This window comes from Polypterus senegalus, chromosome 2 (assembly GCF_016835505.1).
Source record: "Polypterus senegalus isolate Bchr_013 chromosome 2, ASM1683550v1, whole genome shotgun sequence".
Taxonomy (NCBI): Eukaryota; Metazoa; Chordata; class Cladistia; order Polypteriformes; family Polypteridae; genus Polypterus; species Polypterus senegalus.
In genome coordinates, this window is record NC_053155.1 from 280,344,344 (window position 1) to 280,363,545 (window position 19,202).

A 19,202-nucleotide genomic window follows, 5' to 3' on the forward strand; every position below is an offset into this window, starting at 1 on the left:
ACTGATGTATTTCAAATGTTTATTTCTTTTAATTTTAATGATTATAACTGACAACTAATGAAAGTCCCAAATTCAGTATCTCGGTCGCTCCGGTCTCTACATTCCCTTCCTTGCTTCGCCACAGGATTCACGTCTCCCTGCTGATAACTACAGCCTTTTTATTTAATCCACGGCTTCTCCACTGTTTTATTGTTTGTTTATTACGATTATAGTTATTGTTTAGGTATTTTAGACTTACTTTACATTGTTCAGGTACCCATTTCCTTTATCATTCCAACTGTACCCCCATTAACATGTCTATCGAGGTGATCACCATTGATCAAAGAACTGTCACTTACCGAGTGGTTTCCATATCCGGAGATGGCACCTACCTTTTCCATTCTCTGTGTTACATATTGCACAGCCATAACAGGCTCACTCTTGATATCCGGAAGAACATTGTGTCTTATGTATTGAATGACTGGGACAGGTTCAAAGTGTGGACTGATGATGGTACAGGAGATAATTATACTACACAGGAGCACTATAAGAGTGAAATGCTTAAGCCCTTCACCTATGGTTCTGCATGTGAGTTGATGGCTGCCACTGAATTGTTCGGTTGTCGCTTTCAAGTGTACCGAAATGGCCAAATATTTTACACCTTTCGACAACTGCCAGTGCCTCTTAAACATCTTAGACTCACAGATGACGATTTCAGTAGTGGACACTTTGATGTTTATGAATGTTTAAACTCTCAACAGCTGGACGTGAAGTTATCGATGAAACCGGTTGTATGCTTACAACGCTTGACAGATGCCGAATGTCACTTCAATACAAGTCCTGCAAATACTGTCGTAATTGAAACAAACCATGAAACTCAAACCGATTATGACAGCAGCAATCCAAGCTGTGAGATTTGAAACAAGATTACTGTTCACATGCCCAACTGTACATTGCATGCTCAAGAGTAAGCTCAGCGCACAGCTTGGTCATATTACAACCGGAGGACCGAACTCACAATGTGGTATACAAAGAGATCCTTAACAAATAATTATTGGTATATTTTCCCTCAGTTTAAAAAGGTTTAATTTTCTTCTTAATAAAAATTTTAAGGCAGTACTTCGCCGCTGCGAAGCGCGGGTACTTTGCTAGTCTATACTAATAAAAGGCAAAGCCCTCACTGACTGACTGACTGACTCATCACTAATTCTCCAATTTCCCGTGTAGGTTTAAGGCTGAAATTTGGCAGGCTCATTACTTACAGCTTACTTAAAAAAGTTAGGCAGGTTTCATTTCGAAATTCTACATGTAACGGTCATAACTGGAACCTACTTTTGTCCATATATATGGCTATAGCCTGCAGCTCAGTTGCCGTGTGAGGCGGGGTTGTGCCTGCACATATAATGCTTTTTCTTAATAAAAATTTTAAAGCAGCACTTTGCCGCTGCGAAGCGCGGGTATTTTGCTAGTATATATTATATATATATATGCAATGTCATAAAAACTTTTGAATACAAGTCAGAGGATGTTATGCTTAAACGATAAAATGCACTAGTAAGACCACATCTGGAGTAGTGTTTGCAGTACTGGTCACCACAGTTAAAGAAAGACACAGTAGTACTTGAAGCTGTGCAGAGGAGAGCAACCAAATGCATGTCAGGACTTAAGGATGTGTATTCTGACAGACAAAAAATTAAATCTGTGTAGTCTCGAGCAGAGGAGACGCATGTGGACCTTGTCTAGGTATATAAAATCCTCAAAGGCATTGATTAAATAGATCCAACAACATTCAGGGTGAATCACAAACTTAAGCAAATTAGTGGAAATTAAGGGGGAGTCAATTTAAGACTGAAGCCAAAAAGCAATTCTATACACAAAAAGCTTTGGGTCTCTGGAACAAACTACCCAGACATGTAGTTGAAGCAGAAACCTTGACAACCTTTAAGAAATATCTGGATGATATTTTGGGGCAGCTCAGCTATTAAATAAATGGACTTTAGGACTGAATAGTTTCCTTTTGGTTGTCAAATTTCTTATGAAATATATTATATTAACATACCAGATATAACTTGTAAGAGCAATCTAAAAAGTTAATGCTTTAAGTTGAACTCATGTTAGTGTTTGCTTAATTTGAATAAAATATACTTTTCTTTCATAGTCTTAGACAATCCCTTGTAAGTTAATAAGAGAAAGAACTTTCTTGCTATAACTAAGATACAGTGTGTCAATCAAGTTGTTTTTGTTTAGAATATGTCTCAGTGCTAGCAGGGACTGAAAGACCCATTTACAGCATGAAAAAGGACAAATAGTTTTCTGACCATTTAAAAATGATTTTGTAACATTTAGAAATGGTTTAGAAATGTTTAGAAGTGATTTTGTAACGATTAGAAATGGTTCAACTGTGTAAGCAAACTTAAGGAAATGAAACAAAATTTATAAGGTTTAAACAGAACTTCTCTTAAACAAGAACTTTTCCTTTTTTGCTATATCAATTTTCCCTTTTTGTGAGAACTGTTTTACTTTGAATTTTTACTAAAGTTTTTAAAGCAAAGATATTTTGTCTGTGGAATCATTTCAACACATCAAGCCATTGCTGAAACCCATTTGCAAACTACAGCTGCTGAACTTTGGGTAATTTTGGGTAAACAATTTGCAGCTACAATTGTTCATCAGAAAACATGCCATTTGAAGGCGTTGAACTAGAACTGGAAACTACCATTTGAGGACTGAAGACACTTGTGCGCTAGAACTCATCAACAAAAGAAAAAAACTCTGAACCACTGTGAGGTATTGTGCTCTTCTCTTCTATCTCTGCATGATCATAAGTGAAAATGAGGTCGCCATACCTGAACTTAAGAAGATTTAAGAGACTGTGATATAATATAAGACATTGTGGATGAAGGCTTGTGTTTTTGCCCAAGTCATGGAAGCATCGCTTTAAGGAAGCCATCTGTGTTGCCAGAGCACCTGACTGTAACGTAGTCGTTGTTAGGAAATGCGTTGTTAGAGATAACAGCTTCTGTGAATATGTTGATGTGCAAGCAAAGCTCAAGTGAAGTTACCTGGAGTGATCTGAGTACGGACTCAAAGCCAGAGAATGTGATTTGGGATCTTAAGGATCAACTAAAGAAAAGGCAAGATCAACTTTCTAAGCTTAAGGCTAAAATTGAAAGCCTTAAAGACATACTGGAAAAGCACATTAAAGTAACACAGGAGTTTGAAATTTTTTGTGAATCACACAGTCAGGCTGAATGTCTGAATAAAAGGGTAATATCTATACTAATTAAAGAAGGCACAATTAATAAACAGAAAACAACATTCGTAGAAAATTCTAAGAAATGGGAGGAATTTATTGAAGCTACAGTGACATGGCTGAAAGATACAAAGAGCCTTTTAGCACACTCATCTGTTAGCTATTCAATTTGGAGAGATGCAATTGCAAGATTGAGATCGCACAGAAACTAGAATCCCGCAAGCTTCTTAGTTGAAGCACGCTATCGATAATGAATGTTGCTTGTCGTCCCAGCTAAGCACTGCAGCATCATCACCTTCTTTGGCAGTGTTACTTAAACAATCGACACTTTATAGAATCCTACAAAGATTTAATGAATTTGAGTCTGAAAAGCAGGTACAATCTACAACTAGGACAAGGGCTGACATGTAGAGTTCCAGACATGATCTGATGGACAGGTTAATGCGTCAAGCTGAAAATCGGAGGGTGGTCGACGAAAGTCAGAACAGCTGCTGAAAGCCATAGGGCAGCCACAGAGTAGCTGAAATTGCTAAAATGTTGGTCCAACAAAAAGATGTTTCAGCATCTCCAGTGCCAGCACCTCCTGTACATTGTGGAGAAGAACCACACAGACAGGTCCCTTTATTTTCAGGCGACCCATTGGCATATGCAGACTTTATCAGAGCCTTTGATCACGCTGTAGGTGACGTATTAAATTACCCCCAAGATAAATAGATTATATGATCCAGTATACTAGAGGACATCCTCAAGAAATGGCTAAAGGCTGGGCGCAAATGCCATCGAAGGAAGGCTATGAAGAAGTCAGAAAGCAATTTGAAAGTTACTGTGGCAACCAAATATTCATAGCTGATGCTTACCTGGAAAAATGGCGCCGGGATTAAAATGGCCTCAAATAAAGCAGTATGATGGTGTACCCCTAAGAGACTATGTGACCTTTCTTAACACCTATATGAATGCCATGGCCAAAATAGGGAGCCATGGTTACTGTGCTTACTGGAATATAAAATAAACACTTTCACAAAGGTATTAGGAAACAAGTGTGCTTTTATTCAAGAATAAACCTGAATAACAAAAAATTCAAGTGACAACGAGATACTAAGAAGACATGATTCACCAGTGTTTGTGTGTGTGGTTCTACCCGTGCAGTGATATCTTTTACAAGTTGCAAACTTTACACTGGCTATTACAGACTGAAATCAAAAGCTTCTCTTTTTGGGTGCATACACCATCAGCATGGCGCTGTCAAATCTAAACACTAGCGTGTCAAATTGCTTGCATACTGAAGTGACTTTAGCTGCAGGTGGAAGTCCCAATTTACTTATGGTGCCAAGCACAGTTACGTTGTGGTGAAAAGCAGTCTATTAGCCAGCAAAAGCACTGTGAAGAAGCTGTCTGTTGCTACGGTCCTGCCTTTGTCCATTTTCTTGTATTTCTAGCACTTTGGTCCATAAAAGCTGTGTTTAAATGTGCTTTATAAATAAATTTTACTTACACACTTAAAACAAACACGTCACCTGTTAATCTCTGATTACTGAAACATCTCTCTATTATAAAAAAAATCATGGGAGGGAGACGAGACATGATCTTCTCAGAAGACACTTTGACGTCCTGCAAGAGACACTTTAACGATCCACGAGACAAGGCAGTGAGAAAAAAAAAAAAAAGGACAGCTTTTGTACAGGCTTTTAAATGATCGAGTTGCAGTGCGACAAGCAGAACACGCAGCTGGCCAGCAGCAACAGCAGCAAGCCAGCAGATGATCAGACTGCATCTCCTTAGCGTGCATTCAGCGCACCCCCCTTCCTACCACCACACTGCGAACAGCGAGTTTCTCACATGCCACGAGAAAGAGATTTAACCACGCCCCGGGATGGAAATAAAGGAAAAAAGTGGATAACGAAGTAGAACGTCGTAAAGAATTAAAAAATGTTCGCCATCTGCTGCCATCAAAGGTGAAGCTCTTTGTAAACATCACAATTACTGAGCAGCGTGCTACTTCTCTAAACTAAAATCCAAGATTATGCAAATGAGAAATTCATAGGGAATGCCTGCATTCTGCGTCTTGTCTAGCCACCACTACTGTATTGCTCATATAAACCATAAATATCAAGAAGGCATAGAATGACATACAGTATTAAAAGAAAGCATTCATACCTTTGTCTACTCAAATGCAGCACTGAGTGTGTCTTCATCTACTATGGTCTCATCCTTGATAATCATGTTTTTTTACCAGTGTCTAGTATTCATGATGTAAAGTTCCACTGAGTAGGAGTGTTTCTGAGCAGCCGTGAGCACCATGCACACTCAAGAAAATTTAAATTTAAATTAATGATGCAAAAAACATTCTGGATACAGGCAAGCACTTTGCCCAGGGACAACACCAGGTTCAGTCTGTGTGTATGCAGTGCACAAACACTGCATTGGAGATTATTGCTTTAACTTTATCCTGAAGTCCATGGAGAGGGGATGCCATGACAGCAGCCCCAACATAGGTTTGAGCCACAAGTTTTTCCTTGTGATTGTAGCCCTGCATGTTCTCATTTAAAACATCAAAGACAGTCTGAGCATCTTGCTCCCCAACAACATCAAAAGATCCAACAAATCACTCCCGAATTTGACCTGTAGAAGACATATCGCACTATAACAAACGGTTGTGCATGACATGAAATGTCAGTTGCCTCATCTACTTTCCATGCAAAAAATGGAGCAATTTGAACTTGATCTTTGATTTCTTCAACAACAGTGGCTGCAATAGCAGAAATCAAATAATTTTGAATGGAATGGGACATGCCAGAAAACACAGATTATTACGTTTGTGACTAAGACAGAATCATATCTGGATGAAGTTTCAATGAATTCTCTGTAATTCCCCTTGTTAGCAGAATCACTACCCTCATCAAACCCTATGAAAGCCAGCTCTTAACAGCCAAGCAGTGAAGTGAGGTCAATTAGGTTGTTAAGAAAGACCATTTTTTTCCACTGTTTCATTGTTTTTTTGCCACCTGAATTAGAACACCATCATAAATTGCATGTTCTACTCTGACCCTGCCAAGACAACTTAACCATGCACATAAACTCACTTATTCATTGCTTTTCTCATGTCATTTACATGCCCTGTCAAAGTTAGCCAGATCCACTAAATCCAGTTTTAACCAATCAACGCAAGATTGTTTCATTAAGAGGCATGGCCAACGGTACATTCTCTTTGTCACAGCGCTTCCAGTCAGCCAGCCCATTTTGTCATACCAGAAGAGTTGAAAAGACTGGTTATTTTTCCTTGACTTTTGAACCAAATCACTCTAGTGTGTTGATCTGCCTTGTTGTTTAATTCTGAGTCTCTTCTCATAAGGAAGGCTATCAAATATACATCCTTTATTCAACCCGCTATATCCTCACTACAGTATCATGGGGGTCTGCTGGAGCCAATCCCAGCCAACACAGGGAGCAAGGCAGGAAACAAACCCTGGGCAAGGTGCCACCCCACTGCAGACTATCAAATAGCTTCACCAAAATCAGGTCAACAATAGTGCACTGTCTGCCATTATGCACAGCTAGAAATCTGGCTGGCTAGTTACTGATTCTGAATGAACTATCCATGAAGGTAAACACATTCTAGTGTGCACTCTGTAAAAGCAATGTAAATATAAAAGTACATATCTGATGAATGTTTTCTCCTGACATTTTACAGAGCTTCCCTTACAGACTTAAACCAGTCACCTCTGGTGGGTTCACCCTCTGATGGGCTGGCACCCTGTCCAGGGTTTATTCCTCCTTTATGCCCTATGCTGGCTGGGACAGGCTGCAGGACCCCCTCGATCCTGTTCTGGACAAAATGAATAGAAATTAATTTTATGTGTTATAGTGCATGTTCCTGGGGCTTGTTTATAGAGAACAGTGAAGGCAGAAAAAGAAAACATTTTCAACAGTAAACCAACATTATCTTTATTATACGTATGATTAGGAAATTACCTTGTTGAAAAAAATTGAAAGAAATGTGTTTGTTCCTGAGAAATCAATCATTAGATAAGTTTAAATAATAACTTCAATAATCTAAGTCATCTAAACTGAATCAAGTTACTAATTACACTGTGAAATAGCTGACTTCCCACCTATTAATGTACTCATAACACATGATCAACTATTTATGGCATTGTTAATTTTATATTTTCATTCTTTAGCAGTAAAAACAATTATTTATCTTCAAGCATTTCAACAATGTCTTGCTTCTGAAGAGGTAATATTTGCATGTGTGAGTTCAATTACTGCTGTTAATTTGATTAAACTCCTTGTTAAAAATGTTAGTGTTTGTTTTGCCCTTGATGCTTTCATAGCAAAGAACTGTTGGTTCTCTTTTTATTTTTCAATGAACCATGTAATTAAAATTATCCAGGGTTACTCAATTAATTTTGAAATTAGAGAACCCTGCTGTGCTACTCAATTTTCAGTCCCTAATGGATCACTTACAAATGAACTTCTGCTATCCCAGAAGCAGCTGTGTGAATCTCTTCCCTTCCAACCTTTTGTTTAAAGATATTTTCAAGTTAACAACACTGGAAGTTGTGTGGCACACTATGGCAAAGTGTTTTTTTTATGCACATTACATAAATATTCAATTATATTAAATTCATTCAATAATAAGCTGAAGTCCTCAAATCACCTCCAGGGAAATGCCCCAACTGTATAATTTTAGAATCAAAATAGAGCACATCAGCTGAAAATTGAAGTTTTTTTTAATGTACTGAAGAAATTGATCAAATTCTGGCTAAAAAGCAGAGTAAAAATAGTATCAACTATAATAAATGTATTTTTTACAATATTTAAAAATAGCAGCAAAGATCATTTCTACAATGTCACATGCCATTGGTTGCTCAGAAATGACTACCCGAGATTACTTGTCGGTTTACCACAAAAGCTGAAAAGGAAGCAGCAGTGTCTTACTATTTCAGCTTGCTCATATTAAACTATAAATGGAAAGAGACTGTTAAAGAAAGTTAGATAATTGTACCTAGCATATCACTCTTTTTAGTTTGTACTCTTCATTATTTCAAATTGTATACACTCTGAAAGACACAAATATGAATTAACAATATAACAAACAGAATATATATATATGCCACAGTTTCAAATGATTGACAGTTCTAAGAAATACATTAGGTGTTTATACAGGCAAACTCAAGGAAATTCAACTGAGGAATTTATTGCAAAGCACTATAGTCTCCCTTTCTTGAGAATTTCTTTATTTGAAACTGTACGGCATGAATGGGTGATGGCCAAGGTGCAAACAATGATTCCCTAATGCTCACTAAAACCACTTTACTTGAAATGCAATTAATCAGTCAGGTTACTAGCACAAATCACCTGAACATAAATGGTTTTTAAATTACATAAAAATGAGTCATTGAACCTCCTGAACATTTAATTTGAATTTTATAAACAAGCAGTCGCTACACAAACATTTTTAATCACAACTCATATAGTCTCTTGTCATGCTGGGAGGATCCTTTTGACAAGCTGATTTTTTTAATTTATGCATAGCTTCAGAGAGTTACACACAGTGTTTCAACTGTACAAAGAAAGTAATCCTGAAATTTTCCAAATTATATTTTATTGAATATTTAATATATATGTACTATTAATGTCAAATTATTTTAAGCTTGTCTCTATAACACTTCTTTGCATATTTTACCTGTGAGCTGAAAAAAAGATTAATGTTTAGCCAAAGCAGAAATTTTTCATGTATTGTATTTACCAAAATAAAAAATAACACTAGAACATATTTCAGCAACTGAATGTAAACCGTTTCTTATCCAGTCTCTAAGCAACAATTGCAAAAATTTTATTTTAGATCAATACATAATAATCTTAGTGGCGAAAAAAAGATTAAAATATATGGTATTACCCTACCACATTTACAAAATAATAAATACTTTTAATAAATTAAATCTTGCAAAAACCAGAAATGGTAATCTAACAAGATTTCAATGAAAGTGACAACTAATCACTAATGAGCTACGTGAAAATGGAGATACAGACTCGATTCGAAAGGACAGGTGTATTAGTTTAAAAGCCCCAAGTTATGCTATTGTTGCCCTCTCACAACATATATATGCTGCATTTTATATTTTTTTAATTCATATTAAAGTCATTTTTAAACAACTTATTTTTTGGGGTATTGTTGATAAATATAAAACTTTGATTCAATGATAAATTGATAAAAACTTCCACTACTACTAGGCTGGTTTTGTTTCTAGCAAAATGACACACTACAGGCCTGGCTTGGAAAATCAAAATACGTTCAAAAGAAGCATTCCAAACTTTATTTCTAATTTCTTCTTACATATCAGTATTTGTAGGGGAGTAAAATTACACTTATATATACACTTTAACATTTTTTTAAAAGACTTTACACTTAGTAAGGACTGAAGCAACAATTTACATTTAATGCATGAGCAATAAACACAAAACTTTATTTTACATAAAGTGTAATTAGTAATATTTTATAGCCAGAGAATCAGAGAAATAACTTACTTACTATTTTTATCTGAAAAGAGTAAAAATTTACATACAGTAGATATTATGGCTATGACCTATTGATTTAAACAACATAAACCTATGGTTAGCAAATTAACATTTCTGGATGAGTTCTCCAAATTTTTCCAGAACAACTCTTAAGTGCTCCGTCTCGTCTCTAAGAAGTGAAGTCACTTTCCTAATAATGCTAGCTTCCAAAAAAGGATAACATTATAAAATCAAACATAAACAAAATATTCTGAAATGCTTTGCTCATATGATACAGTTTGTTCAGCTATGACTAAGATTAAATCATATTTGGGCTTTTCTCATTTTACTACAGCTATTCTCATATAGTAACTACTCTTTGTTATAGGCAGTTAATAAATCAACCATAAATGTCACCTTCCATGGAAGTTGTAAAGGTAGAACATTACTAGATTGTTGTGAAAACACATTTAGTATTTAATATGCAAATGTAGTTAGGATATAGTGGGTTGGATAATGGATGGATGGATGAAAACACACTAATAAATCTGTTCTTGTATACAGATATAGTGAGATTTAAAAGCTAGGACCAAGGAGATTGATGCAAAATTCAGGCTCAAGTTAAGAAAGCCACACTATTGATCAGCACAATAAAAACAATACAGTCATAAATTTATAAAATAAAAAATACATAGAAATGTACACAAATTGGCACTGTGCACGTTTCTGCAAATAAATCAAATTACCTTATAACAAACTATTATTTCAGAAATATCCTGTTAAAAAATCAATTCTCCATATTAAAAATATTAGTGTATTTTAATACATTTTACATTGCTTGGACAAACAACAGGGAGAAGAACAAAACACCTCCTATTTTAAATATTAAAGATGAAGTGTGCTACTCAATGTGATTAACTGATAGCCATCCTAAGTGCTTACAGACATTTCTGAATCGATATTTTTGCATTATAGATAAAACTAGGAAGATAAGGCAACAGCTTAAGGAAGGAAGTACTCTACCTAATTACAAGGCTGTGTCTGTCAAATGCACATTGTAGTTATGAAATCCAGCAAACAAGACTGTCATTCAGCAGTGCATTTGAACCAAATGACATAAAAACTGGAGTAATGATAGAAACCAGTTTTATTTTTATTTTTTGGATTATTGCAGGTACAAGATCTTATGTGTAAAACAGGTGGCATGTTCTGCTTGAAGTTATTTGACAGCACTTTTTATGTACAATACATTGCCTCATTGAGTCTTTAAAGGTAAGTTAATGTTTAAAACAACCCATCAAAATTCAATAATGAATGTTTTCACAACAATCTGTAAAAGGTTTACAAGCTAACAGGGAATATGGGTGTGTACATATGTGTGTTACATTCATATTTTTTAAGCCTCGTCCACACACTTACTTTCTCTATCTTATTGTAAATCAACTGTATATATTAAGCTTCATTCTGGGACAGATGTTTCTGAATAAATTGAAATTCATATCCCCTGCACTTCTTTGAAACTTTGCTCTGTGCTTTTTTAATACAATAGTCCACCAAATATTTGAATGCAGATTTTAATGATAAACAATTTTTTCCAAAAAACTTCTCACTTTAAGCCAAAGCAATAAAAACAAATGTCCAATGTTTGATTTCACTGATACTTTTAGAAAGAAGATTGGCAGTGACTACTTAATGTTCACAATTTTAGGGAACGAGCTATACAAAATCAAAATCAACAGCATTTCTTTGGATAAAAGTAGCATTGTTTTGTAGGTATATCTAAGTATTACTGTATATGCTAGTAGAAAGCCATTTTTTTTAAATCTCACTTATAGCTTTAAAAGATTACAACTGTAGGGACTAACTCCTGTAAAATGTCATTAAATATATTAATAATAAATGTGTTTATTAAATACAAAAAACAGGTTTGTAACAGCGACAATTTGGATATGTCACAACCAACCAAATTTTGGACCAGACTTTGAATGCCCTTACAATGCAGGAGGTAATATTCAGATTAATACATTTCCTCACCACTCCACGTAAGATGAAGTTAATGCAAGCTGCATTTATGCAAATCGGCTCTCCCATAAAAATAACTGTCTGGATGAGTATGCATGGTTGAATTACAAGTGATATCACAATATCTATATACATGTGGCCCTGGATATGAACTATACTTTAGTAGCCAGCATATTACCCTGAAAATAAGCAGGCATGGATAGACGATTGTCAGTGAAATGTCACATGGGTATGGTGAGTTTTGAATTCCACGATCCCCTAGAACATTCATGTTACATTTAACAAGCCTAGGACATTCAAGAAAGCAGGTGTAGACTCTCATAGCATTGGATAAATAGAGCCTCACAGAATATAAGGGGGAATCACAGAGAGGGGCATGGCACACCACAGTACACTCGACATGTGAACACAACTCATAGTCATGGCTAGTTTAAATATAATTGTTATTTAACAGGGCACTTTCCGTGGCCATAACTGCAGGAATGTGGTTCTTCTGAAAATACAGCTGTGGATCATTCATTCCTAAATAAACATGGCTGTCATTGGGCTTTACTTTCATTTAGTATGTGTTTTGGTCTTTACATCTAAGTGCTGACTGTAGTATTATTCTTGATGTTGTTGCAAAGTGGCAAACAATTATATGCAGCTTAGCACAGTATACTACCTTATTATTTTTTCCGTTGTCTTTTATTATTATTATTATCTTTGTGGTGAAGCCACAGCATTACTATCAAAACTAAAAAATGTTACCATGTTTTCTAAGGAAACTACAAAATTACACTAGGTCTTACACTTGGCTGAGAGTCACTGTAGGACGCTTCAAAAATACTTCTCATGTCCTACTCGGAGACAAGACAAATTCTTATCTTAGACTTTCAGTGCAACTCCTAGCAGTAATTCTGGGATGCTTGATAAATACAAACTCTGGACTTTCACTCAGCCACGCCAGGACATTTACATTGATGTTTTTAAGTCATTCACGTGTTGTCATTTTTCTGGAAAACAAATCGTTCAAGGCATTTTTTTTTTGTTTTCTTTTTGCATAGTGCGTTCAGGTTCTGCTCCAGAATGTCCCTATACTTTGCTGTATTAATTTTACCCTCTACCCTCACAAGACTTCCGTTGCCTGCTGTGGAGAAGCATCTCCACATCTGATACAGCTATCACCATCCTTCACAATGAGGATGGTATGTTTTTGACAATGTGCGCTGTTTAGTCTTCTTCTTCTTCTTTTGACTGCTCGGTCTAAAAAGTCTATTTTGGTCTCATGAGACCACAGAACCTTCTTCCAGCTTTCTTCAAAGTGCCCCATGTGCCTTCCACTGAGATGTCATGAACATTTGTTTCGCAGTATCTTTTTTGTCACTCACCATAAAGCTGTGACGGATAAAGTATCAGGTAACAGTTGTTGTCTGCACAGCCTCTCCAATCTCAGCCACTGTAGGCTGTAACTCATTCAGAGTCATCACAACTCTATTGGTGGCATCCCTCCCTCTCTTGTCTTCTTTTTGTACAATTGCTCAGTTTTGGTGTATAGTCTGCTCTAGGCAGATTTACAGCTGTGCCATACTCTTTCCGTTTCTTCAAGATTGATTTATCTGGACTCCAAAGGATATTCAGTGACTTGGATATTTTCTTGTATTCATCCCCTCACTTGTACTTTTCAGTCCCCTTTTCACAAAGTTGGTTGGAGTGTTTTTTTTTGTCTATGTTGTGTACAGTAATTTAGGCCATGATACTGACTCAACAGAAGTTGAACCTTCTAGATAAGGTGCATTTATTTTACAATCAATTGAAACCCTTCAAATACGGACAGGTGATCTCCATTGAATTAATTATGTGATTTCTAAAACCTCATGGCTGCACCGGGGGAGATTTAGGTGATCACTAATTGTCATAAAAAGTTTAATAATTCAGCAAGTCTTTAGTTTTTCTTTATTATTATTTTGCCAAACATTTAAGTTAAACTACAGTTTAATAGATAGTAGACTTTTTTCACTATTTATCCTTCCAGGTTCAAATACACTTAATCTAATTCAGGTTCACAAAGTAGACACACTTATCTGGCCAGCAACATACCCAAGACAGGACAAAATCTTCAACAGCTGCTATCACCATGTTATTAGTTCAAATATGGAGCCATGCACAAAGCAGCAATAATCATTGCTGGTATAGGAGTTTTGCATACAAACAGGTAATCATCACAATAGTTTCTGTATGATTATAAAGTGACTCCTCCTAAATTTTACTGAAATTTACTTTAAATATGTAAATTAGTTTTATCTGTTTCAGTGTTATGGAGAGCCAAGGCCTGGAACTAGCACTGACTGGGACATCAGCCTACAGTGGGGTTCACTCCAACACTAAGACATTATCACTGACACTGGACAAGTTGTAAAAGCAAACAAACAAACACATCATTGTAACATGGGAGGAAACTGCAGCCGACACAGAAAAACCACAAAAACATGAACAGCATTGGAATCAGTGCAAACTTTTTGGAAATAAAAGGGAATTAAACTGGATTGATCAGTAATATCTGACCTACAATCTCTATGCAAGTTAAAGTAACCATGCAGACTGCTACACAGAATTACATAAGCGAATTTAAGTTAAAACCTGGCATTCTGCATGTGACTTGAGTTTATCATGAACTTCCTCTTTATGTAATTATTTAATAAATTAATAGGAACAGACAGAATAATAAAAGTATCCTGCTATATAATGGGTACTTCATTGCTAAATATTATTTTTTACCTGTGAATAATTTTTTATTTTTTGATGGGTAACCACAAAACATGAAGAAATTCTGAAATTGTAGAATCGGAATTCATTCCTATAATAAATTTCAATATACAGGTTAATTCTGATTTTACTATCCCAAGTACAAAAAAATCAGTTATGTCAATTGCAAATACACACAGCAACACATATGAAATCTAAACTGATTAATTTTCATGAAATTAAAGTCAGTCAGTTTCTAACCAGCTTAGTTCTGAACATGGTCACAGGGGTTGCTGGAGCCTGTCCCAGCCAACACAGGGCACAAGGCAGGAACAAACACTGGAAAGGGTGCCAGTCCATCACAGGGTGAAAACACACATGCACACACACCATAGCCACACAATAGGGCCGATTTATTATTGCCAATCTACCTAGCCTGCACATCTTTAGACTGTGGAAGGAAGCCGGAGCACCCGGAGGAAACGCACACAAGAACATGTAAACTCCACACAGGGAGGACCTGGGACATGAACCCTAGTCTGCCTACTGCAAGGCACCAGGTTTACTAATGCACTTTCATGCCACCCTGTTATTAAACAATTGATTTTATTACATTTAAATCCACTCTACTGGACTTGAAACCACAAGGCCGCCAGTTCTATTGTCACCAAAGCATCACTGTGTGACATGAGTCAAGTGGCTTTATTGTGATACCATTCATACCCTGTGTTGCAGCATACAGTGCAGAATGAAATAATGCTCCCAAGGACAGTGATGCAGCATATGCACAAATAATGCACACATAATATAAAATAGAACAAGTGCAAGATAAGTATACAGTATATATATATATATATATATATATATATATATATATATATATATATATATATATATATATATATATATATATATATATATATATATATATATATATACACACACACACACACTATACTATTGTAAACTATGGTACACTATACTAATAAATAAGGGAATAGATAATAAACGAATAGATACTAATATAATGAAAACTACTTATTAATAAATAATGTAGTGATAACAATAAGTAATAATAGAGACCGCAGTAATGTCTGATATCCTGTATATAAGATAGACTGCTAGAAGCAAATCTAAGTGGACAGGGCATTTCAGAGCTTACAGTCCCAACAGCCAAGGGTCAGAAGTTGTGATAGAACCTGACAGAAGTCGCTTAACTGGTGAGTACTCCAATTTAAAAAAATCTGTAAAAGTTTGTATGTTATTTATCTATCGTAAGTCTTTTTCATACATACTTTCTTCTTAGCTCCTAAGAATTAAGAAAGTTATTAAAATAAATCAAACTATTTTGTGTGCAAAAAACACGTTTAACTAATGGCTCTTCAATAACTAATTTAATTGCACGTGACCATGGATCTAAACTTAAACTTATACATTTAACAACATTACTTAAAATACTGTAACCGTTTTCGCTACATCTCCTTTGCACTCCTAAAAAACAACTTTTTAGTTGACTCTGCCCGGACATCTATCATGTTTTTGCAGACACAATCACGAATCTACTTCCCGATTTGCAGCATCAAGGAATCTTTGGGACCGGAGATCGTGAAACTAAAAGCTGGCACCATCACTTGCCAGGGAATCGCTTGTCTTTGCGCAGTTGGTTTGCTTTTTACGTTGTAACAAAGAAGTTATCTGGATAAGGAAGCTGTCCGCATTTGTTACCCATATTATGATTTTATATTTGAGATTAAAAGTAGAACATACATGACTTTATGAGATCCTGGTACATAAACATCTGAGACTTATCCCGTCGCTTTAACTGCCGAATGATGTGTCGTTTCCATTCCACAGGTCTGGAGGATTGTTTGTCAGTACTTAGAGGTTCTCGAACTCGAACAGCTGCAGCCATAACAATCGTCTATCGCGGAAAAACAAACCACAAGTGCAGGGCACGTTCAGAGAAGGCTTCATGCGGACGTCACCAGTAAACAGGCAAGCTTTGGAAGATTCCAACTTAGCTAAACTTAAGGGTGTAAGGGGTGTATTATGTTCAACATAAAGTGTACAAATACATTTCAGATTACCATCAACCGTCACAATCTAAAGATACTTTATTTTTTAATTTATTTCAAGCACTTTCTTGACAAAAAATGCATCCTGACTAATATGTCAATTAAAAAAATATTTACTTACCCCTATCAAAGATTAAATACCGTCTATCGGACAAGTCGCTTCACGGGCTTAGTGAATCTCTACAGGTGAGTGTTTATAAAGAGAAAGTGTGAAGTTTTCGTCATTTGATTTAAAGTTTGTGTAGAGAAAGTGTTAAGTCTTCGTTATTTGATTTAACGTTTACACACAGAAAGTGTCAAATCTTCGTTATTTGAATTAAATGTAGCCTATGCTTCACCTTTTATTAAAGCCGGGTTTATATAACTTGGAACAATGTTCGGAATTGGGATGTTGTGATTACACTGATTTTGTTTCTCCTTTTTAAAGTATATGGTATTCGGATTCGGGCCAGTGTTTAAGAAAATTAAATGTAATTTTGATGTAGAAGTTTACACTTTAGAAAGAAAAAGTATTTAAATGGAATCACTGACGCAAGGCAACCTTATTATAAAAATCTAGTCTGTCAACATTTCCGTTATGGACGAATCGAAAAGACTAAGTGACCTAGTGTACATTTTCTTTATAACTATTCTGCAAAGGACACCGTAATATTAAAATGTTTTTTTAAGCCTGTGCTCTTCTGTTATTTCAATGGAGTAATACTGAGCAAGTAGTGAAAAGCAGTTTAATTAGCCGCATTTATACCAAAGTAAATCCAAACGATAAATCATTCATTAATACAAAGTTAAGGTAATTTATGTAAAAGGATGAAATAAATAAACCATGAACAACGCCAGTTAATATTAAATAAACACTCAGGATGGGCATGATGCTGTTTCTACACTGGCAGCAGAGTTAAAACACAAAACAGGGTGAATGTATACACAGCACCCCCTAGTGAACACAGAAAGCGTGACGCTAAAACGTCTATTCTAGCCTGAAAAGAAAGAGAAACCTGCAAATGCTTTTCAAACTACTGTATTCTGGGACAGACACAGGGTCTGCAGCTTTTTGATCCAAATAATTTCTAGAGACTAAATCTTGCAGTTAATATATACACTTGTGTCATATCAATTGTGCCAAGGCTTGTATAACCTCGGTGGATTTTAGAAACTGTTGAAACACGAAATATAATCAGATCACACAGATTAATAGGTAAAGTAAAATAATTCATATGCCTATCAACATGCTACATAAATTTGAATGAGAAAGAAGAGGAATAAGTGTAAATTTCGAAGAAAATGCTATTTTTAAAGTAAGGTGGAAAGTTATCAATTTCAAAATAATATCTTAATGGAGTTTTCCAGGGCAAATTATCATACTGTATGTCACAATTGTTAAATAGTAATTGACTTAAAAAATACTGAACTTACCATTTAACCCACCAGTAGTAACAAAATTATTTCAACATGCAGTATATCCATGTACAGTATATGGTAGGGGAACCAATTAAGACAACAGGAATACACAAATGTTAACAGAGACCCAAAATAAATCCACTCAACAGAAAATCAAGATTTCTTCTTATTGATAATTACAGGGCCTCAGAAAGTATAGTAGTAGTCTCCTTCATGTTTTCCACATTTTCTTATGCTGCAGCCTTTTGTTAAAATCATTTAAATTAATCATATTTTTCCTTATCAATTAATACTCACTATCCCAGAATTACAAAGTGAAATTTTTTGAAAATTTTTGCAAATTCTTACAAAAAACTGAAATAGTCCCTTGATATAAATATTCAGAAAATTTAATCGAGTACTTCATTGAAGCCCCAATAGAAGCAATTGCAGTCCGGAGTCTCCATGGGTATTATTTAATAAGCTTTGCACAGCTGGATTTGGACATTCTCTGCCCCTCTTCTCTGCAGATCCTTTCAAGTTCTGTCAGGTTAGATGGAGACCATCTGTGGACAGTTGTTTCCAGGTCTCTTCTGAGATTTTATTTTGGATTCAAGTCCAGGCTCTGGCTGTACCTTCAGAGAGATGTCCCTTAGCCACTCCTCGGATGGCTAGGCTTTGTCCTTAGGGTCATTGTCCCATTGAAAGGTGAACCTTTAGTCCAGTCTGAAGTCTGGAGTGCTACACAGCAGGTTTTCATTAACAATATTTGAACATTAAAAAAAATGTGACACAAACAGGCCATCTACTTAATTCTTCCAAAAGAATATCAAGTATAGATCTGAAGGTCCCTAAAGTCCTGCTGTCTACCATAGTATGTGTAAACTTATTCCATATGTCTGTTGTTCTCTGTCAGAATAAAAAACTTCCTAATGTTTATGTGAAATTTGCCCTTAATAAGTTTTAACTGTGTCCTGATGTTCTTGTTGAAGTCATTTTAAAGTAACAATCTTGATCCACTATACAAATTCTTTCATAATTTTAAACACTTCAATCATGTCACCTCTTAATCTCCTTTCTGCTTAACTGAAAAGGCTCAGCTATTTAATCTTAATACTTCGTCATCTACAGTCCTGGAATCAACCTAGTCATTATTCTCTGGACTTTTTCTAGCACTGCTATTTCATTTGTATAGCTTGGAGACCAAAGCTGCACACCGTGTTCCAGATGAGGCCTCACTAGTGCATTATGAAGCTTGAGCATAATCTCCTTTG

At 35.6% G+C, this 19,202-nt stretch overlaps 1 protein-coding gene across 2 annotated transcripts in view; it reads right to left on the bottom strand.

The window, feature by feature from the left end:
• The window catches only part of LOC120523929 (protein Atg16l2-like), a 202,292-nt gene extending 185,855 nt beyond the window's left edge, over positions 1 to 16,437 (bottom strand). For both annotated transcript variants that reach the window (XM_039745640.1, XM_039745639.1), the window contains exon 1: positions 16,244 to 16,437. In XM_039745640.1, coding sequence (XP_039601574.1) covers positions 16,244 to 16,388 — 145 coding nt within the window. In that variant the 5' untranslated portion in view covers positions 16,389 to 16,437. The remainder of the gene's footprint in view (positions 1 to 16,243) is intronic.
• Between the last annotated feature and the right edge of the window lie 2,765 nt (positions 16,438 to 19,202).